Below are 7,062 nucleotides of genomic sequence, written 5' to 3'. Positions count from 1 at the left end.
GGAGTCCATGTTGCTGAGCCCATGCATAACCTCCATCCCTGTGACCATGGCCACTTTGTTCATGAGCCCATTGAGCAGTGACAGGAGTAGCTGGGGAAAAAGGATGGCTGTTTTCCACTGAACATGTCATCCTATCCATCTGATTATTGAAGTCTTCCTCTGCCGAGGTCCCCTTTTGGTGGGCATTCGTATGAGACACAAGTATCTTTACTCCTTTGGCCCAGTCAGAGAGATCTCTCCACATACCTCTTCCCCATGCATCCTTGTCACCAATTTTCCAATCATGCTCCTTCCACATCCCAGACCATCCAGCCAAGCCATTAGCCACAGCCCATGAATCCATATATATAATCACACATCTAGCCATTTCTTATTCCATGCAAAGTGAACAGCCATATGCATGGCTTGAAGTTCTGCCCATTGGGAGGATTTCTCTTCACCACTGTCCTTCAAGGAAGTCCCAGAAAGGGGCTGCAGTGCTGCTGCTGTCCACTTTCAAGTAGTGAGTGCCTCCATATCATGCAGAACCATCTGTAAACCAGGCACAAGTTTTCTCTTCCTCAGTCAGCTGATCATAAGGAACTCCCCATGAGGCCATAGGTGCAGACTAGGAGAGGGAAGGTAATGTGACTGGAATGGAGACCGTAGACATTTGGGCCACTTCCTCATGCAACTTATTTGTGCCTTCAGGTCCAGTTCGAGCCTGATCTGTGATGTACCACTTCCATTTAATGATGGAGTACTGCTGTGCATGTCCAACTTTATGACTCTGTGGATCAGACAACACCCAGTTCATCGTGGGCAGCTCAGGCCTCATGGTCACTTGGGAGCCCATTGTTAGGCGTTCAGTCTCTACTAAAGCCCAGTAACAAGTCAAAAGCTGTTTCTCAAAAGGAGAGTAGTTATCTGCAGAGGATGGCAGGGCTTTGTTCCAAAATCCCAAGAGTCTGCATTGCGATTCACCAATAGGGACCTGCCAAAGACTTCAGCATCTCTATCTACTACAGACACTTCAAGCACCACTGGATCAGCCAAATCATATGACCCAAGTGACAGAGCAGCCTGCATGGCAGCCTGAACCTGTTGCAGAGCCTTCTGTTGTTCTGGGCCCCACTCAAAACTAACAGCTTTCAGAGTCACTTGATAAATAGGCTGCAGCAACCCACCCAAATGAGGGATATGTTGCCTCCAAAATCCAAAGAGGCCCACCAGACGTTGTGCCTCCTTTTTTAGTCATGGGGGAAGCCAGATGCAATAACTTATCCTTCACTTTAATAGAAATATCTCGACATGCCCCACACCATTGAACCCCTAGAAATTTCACTGAGGTGCCTGAATTTTTGTTGGGTTAATTTCCCAATGTCTAGCATGTATATGTCGCACCAATAAGTCTAGAGTCATTGATACTTCTAACTTACTAGGTCCAGTCAGCATAATGTCACCAATATAATGGACCAGTGTGATGTCTTGTAGAAGGGAAAGGTGATCAAGATCCCTGTGGACTAACGTATGACAGAGTGCTGGGGAGCTGATATACCTCGAGGAAGGACTGTGAAAGTATACTGTTGGCCTTGCCAGCTGAAGGCAAACTGCTTCTTATGGTCCTTTGAAACTGGTATCAGAAAAAGGTATTGGCCAGATGAATAGCTGCATACCACAAGTACCAGGAGATATACTAATTTGCCCAAGCAATGAAAGCACATCAGGAATAGCAGCTGTAATTGGAGTCACCACCTGATTAAGTTTATGGTAACTTGTTGTTGTTCTCCAAAATCCATCCGCTTTTTGCACAGGCCAAATAGGCAAATTAAATGGAGGTGTGGTAGGAATCACCACCCCTGAATCCTTCAAGTCTTTGATGATGGCAGTAATCTCTGCAACCCCTCCAGGGATGCGGTACTGCTTTTGGTTTACTATTTTTGTAGGTAGCGGCAGTTCTAATGGCTTGCACTTGGCTTTTCCTACCATAGTATCCCTTACTCCACATGTCAGGGACCCAATGTGGGAATTCTGCCAATTGCTCAGTATATATTTTCCAATTATGCATTCTGGAACTGGGGAAGTCACTACAGGATGGGTTTGGGGACCCACTGGACCCACTGTGAGACACACCTTAGCTAAGACTCCATCAATAATTTGATCTCCACATGCCCCGTCTCTGACGAGTGGGCCACAGTGACGCTCTGGGTCTCCTGGAATTAGTATCAGTTCAGAGCCAGTGTCCAGTATTCCTCGAAAAGTCTGATTGTTTCCTTTTCCCCAATGAACAGTCATTCTCATAAAAGGCCTCAGATCCCTTTGGGGAAGGCTGGGAGAAAGATTGACATTATAAATTTTTGGCAATATACTGGGGTCCTTCCTCAAAGGAACCCGGCCTCCCCTTCATTCAAGCGGTTTGGGGGTATAAACTGATTCAAGTCTGGGAATTGTTTGAGAGGCCATGACTCTGTGTTGTGGTGATTCAATCTAGGCTATTGTTCACATGACCTAGAATTCTTCCATCTATACAGATCAAGTAAATATTTTGTAGGTTTGCCATATATTTCACTACTAGGAACACCTTGCACAAGTAGCCAATGCCATAATTCCACACGAGTCAGACTATTCTGATTACTGTTCGGACTCTGCTGACCATTATGGTAACCACACCCACCTTGCCTTTGTCTATTACCTGCTGCCACTTGGCCCCTACTTCCATGGGGTCCAATCAACCCCATCATAGGTAAGTGTGTTAGTTCAATTAGGACAGTTCTCACTGTAAATCTGGCTTCCATAAAATAGCAATCACAGTAGTCTACAAGGATGCTGGAACTCCCTTCACAAATTTATTCCTCATGGTACTGGTGAAAGGCATGTCTTCTAGACTCTCCATTTCTGGCTCCAGGGGTCTAATCTGATAAATCCATTCTAACAGGCCAGTTTCCCTAAGCCTCTGGATACCTTCTTCTACATTGTACCAAGGCAGGTCTGGTACTTCATCTTGACTTAAGGTAGACCACCGCATAATCCATGCTTCAGTAAGTCAACCAAATAAACTATTAGATCCTTTCCTAACCTCTGAAACACAGCTGCAACTATCACAATGTGTATAAGGTAAAACTTTCATTTAATATTGTATTCAATTTTATTGATAAGTTTATTTGTGACTTGCCCTCATGAAACAATTATCATAATTCTTCATATTTTTCCCCTAATTTAGTATTGAGGAAAATACCTTTTTTGAGTCTTGATTTTTTTTTTTTCCCCGTGTGTGTATAGACTTGTGAACTTTACATCATATACTACCTTGTTTAGACGGCAGACTTAAGGTAATTTATATCATGAACTAATATTCACAAGTCCTTGCAGATTTCTAAAATGCTTTGACATGTTAACCTGTAAAGTAGCCCAGTGAAGTAGTTAGGATTATCTCCATTCTGTAAATAAGGAAAGTAAAACTCAGAGAAATTAAGACAATTGCCCAACATCACCCAGGCAGTAAATGGTACAGCTCGGACTCAATCCCAGATTCCCTGGTTTCTAAATCCTATTTTCTAACAGTAGCCTGCTACCAAGGAGCTCTGGTGCCATAGTGCCTAAGGCATTTGACTGCCAACCAGAAGGCTCGTGAGTCAAACCCACCAGCCACTCCTCAGAAGAAAGATGGGGCAGGCTACTTCCATAGTGATACTGCCTCGGAAACCCAAGGAGGGGTCGCTATGAGTCAGATCCAACTCAATGGCAGTGAGTTTGGTTTTGGTTTTAGCCTGCTTTCATATGTATCAGTTGTCATGATGTAGTAATTCTCAACTTGGGTGGTCCCACCTCAGGGACATTTGGAAGGTCTTGGTTGTTAGAGAAACCTAATGAATTTAGGCATTTAATACCGAGTGTTAAATGTACAGGGTGATCTTATCCAACAAAGAATTGCTCCATCAAAACGTCATCATTTCTCTGTTGAGAAACTTTAATGACACTTTTTGTTGTTTTCAGTGATCACATTATTATATTAAGACAGTCTTATCCTGAGGAACATTTAAATATACTAGAGTATTTTTGTCAACCATCACTTCTTGTGACACTTATTATACTTATCTATGACAGTACTCTCATCTTTCTAAGTTGTAGCTTGCAATCTACTATTATCTGAAACCAAATAACCAAGCTAGTAAAAATAGTTTATATAACAAAAAGTAAGTCTCTGCATAAGTAAGATCTTCTCTGTGAAATGGAGCTCTTTGACCTTTGGTTCATTTTCTCAGAGGCCATAATGACTGCTAGATCATAGCTAAGATCAGAGATTAGTGGTTGAGAGAGTGTAAAACGTTCTTGGCAGATTTTATCTTGAAGAATGAAAGGGAAATGTTCAGTTTTATAATTTTATCAACTAAAGGAAGTGTCTTGGCTAACAGAAAGATTTATACCATTAATAATATTTTACACATAGGTAAGATAAAACAGAAAACAAACCCATTGTAGTCAAGTCAGTTCTGACTCACAGAGTATTCTTTAAAAAAAAAAATTATTGAAATATAGTTTATGAACAGTGAAATGCACAAAACTAAAGTGACATGGGTCAATGCTTTTTTTTTTTTTTTTTTTGCAGTGTTCCCTCCCCTCTCCTCCCCATCCCCCGTAACGAACAAAGTTTCCTTCCAAATATAAACCTTTCCTTCACTTTTTACAATAATGGACTAATACTATATTTGTTTTTCTGTGGTTGACTTATTTCACTCAACATAATGTCCTCCAAGTTCATCCATGTTATGCAGTGTTTTGCAGATTCTACATTATTCTTTAGTGTTGCATAGTATTCCATTATGTGTATGTACCATAGTTTGGTTATCCATTTTTCTGTTGATGTTCACGTAGGTTGTTTCCATCTATTTGCTGTTGTCAGTAGTGCTGCGATGAACATGGGTTTGCATATATCTGTTCTTGTCCTGGCTCTCACTTCTTTAGGATATATACCTAGTAATGAGATTGCTACTGACCCATAGGGTATTCTTGACTGTAATCTTTATGGAAGCATATCACCAGGCTTTCTGCAGCACAGCTGGTTGAGTTCCAGCTGCCAGCCTGTAGATTAGGTAGCTGAGAGCAAACTATTTGCTCCACTCAGGAACCTAAAAGGTAAGAATGCTACTCAATTCACTCATTCATTCCTGTTGAAGAATTAAACTTGTCCAGGCTTACAGAGCTGATAAAAGAGCAAGATGGAGAGGCTATAATGTAGTAGCAGCGCTATTTCCAGTATAAATACCTTCCTGTGCTTCTCTGTAAGTATCTTTACATGCATATGCTGGGTGTTGCCCAAAGTTGCAGTGATTTTGTGTAGCCTCATGTTTAGATAAATTCACCTGTGATTTTCTTTTTTAATAGAGCATGTATATTCTTTGTTTTGTTTTTGTTTTAGCTGAAACGAAGAAGAAGGGAAAAAAAAAAACCAAGAACAGAAAGGTGAATAGTCTACCTCCTGAGATAGCTGCTGTTCCTGGGCTGGCAAAATACTGGGCCCAGAGATACAGGCTCTTCTCCCGTTTTGATGATGGGATTAAATTGGACAGAGGTAAAGTATATTCATGTGTTTAACTTTATTCTGAAACCATCTCAGAGTTAACAGAGAAATTGCAACAATAGTGCAGATGGAGAATTTTCCTATCCCCTTTACCTAGGTTCAACTATTTTTAACATTTTACAACAATTATTTATCATTATCTGTCTCTGTCTCTCTCTTTCTGTCTCTCTCTGCATGTTCATTTTTTTTTCTAACCCAGTTGAATATAGATTGCACACATCATGTCCCTGTCCCTTAATAGTTTTCACATGTATTTCCTAAAAACGGGTATTTTCTTAATGTGACAATAGTAAAATTACCAAATTCCAGAAATTTGACATTCTAACAGTATCATAATCTACAGTCTATATTCTAATTTCATCAATTATTCTAGTCATGTCTTCTATAGCTTTTTTTTTTCTAGTGTAGAATCATGTATGGCATGTAGTTTTCATGTTTCTTTAGTTTTCCTTTAATCTAGATCAGTTCTTCAGCCTTTTTTGTGTCTTTTGTGACTTTGACATTTTTAAGAACACAAGCCAATTATTGTATAGAATGCCCTTCAACATGGGTATATGTGTGTTTTTTTAAATCTCAGATTCAAATTTAATCTGTATTTGTAGCATTTTAACATAGATAACAAAAGCAATAGATGGATCTAGTAAATGGAACATCTGATGGAGGGATGCCTAGAGCAGAAAGATATGATTTAATGAATTAACACTGTTGTTGTTGTTACGTGTTGTCGAGTCAGACCCGACTCATAGCGACCCCTCCTTGGGTTTCAAGGCAATATCACTACGGAAGTAGATTGCCCCATAACACTAGAAACTTAATTCTTATTGAGCTTTCCTACAGTGACCTGGAACAACTTATTAACTAAGGCTTGCAGACTAGTGTACATTTTCCTATTTGGGCTACCTAGAAACTAGAAATTAGTCTTAATTAGCTGTCATCTTGATTCATGGGGGGATGTCAGAGATTCTGTGAACTTCTTCTAATAACTTACAAAATGTTGTGTATTGAGGAAAGTACGTAAGAGGTTGTTAGAAGAAATAAGACTGGAAAAGAGCTTTGAGTCTCACAAAAGAAGTTTATATTTCTACTTTTCTAACAGTGAGGGACCATTTGAAGTTTTGATAATGTGAAGGAACTAGAAAATTGGCTCATCGTTTTCCTCAGGGAAATATCTTTCTGAAAAATGTAAATTTCTTCTATTGGGAAAGGAGGAGGGCAGCATCCCCTGTCTTCTAGTGGCCACAGGACCTCATTTTTGAGATGATAAGGATTCTGCCTTACCTACTATAATTCTGAACCTGTGAGGCCTTTTGCTATCTGCTTACTTTTTCTGACTCTGGAAATTTGAGAATTTTTCCAAAATGCCCAGACATATCTTACTCACTGCTTCTCCAGTAAAGTTGAGGTAATTAGGAAACTCAACTGGAGATTGAGAAGTTAGCCAATTAGAATGCTAACTTTTTTGTGTGTGTGTGTGTGTGATTTGGGTGAAGATTTACAGAGCAAAT

General features: G+C 40.1%; 1 protein-coding gene across 1 annotated transcript in view; it reads left to right on the top strand.

Moving 5' to 3' along the window:
- TGS1 (trimethylguanosine synthase 1) overlaps window positions 1-7,062 on the top strand; it is a 76,761-nt gene that overhangs the window by 41,691 nt on the left and 28,008 nt on the right. Inside the window, exon 7 of the mRNA XM_007939505.2 lies at window positions 5,396-5,548. Within this exon, the coding sequence (XP_007937696.2) occupies window positions 5,396-5,548 (153 nt within the window). The remainder of the gene's footprint in view (window positions 1-5,395; window positions 5,549-7,062) is intronic.

This window comes from Orycteropus afer, unplaced genomic scaffold (genome assembly GCF_000298275.1).
Source record: "Orycteropus afer afer isolate SDZICR_OR568_19922 unplaced genomic scaffold, OryAfe1.0 scaffold00060, whole genome shotgun sequence".
NCBI lineage: Eukaryota > Metazoa > Chordata > Mammalia > Tubulidentata > Orycteropodidae > Orycteropus > Orycteropus afer.
The sequence above is the reverse complement of the archived record's forward strand: the minus strand, read 5'-3'. Positions and strand labels throughout refer to the sequence as shown.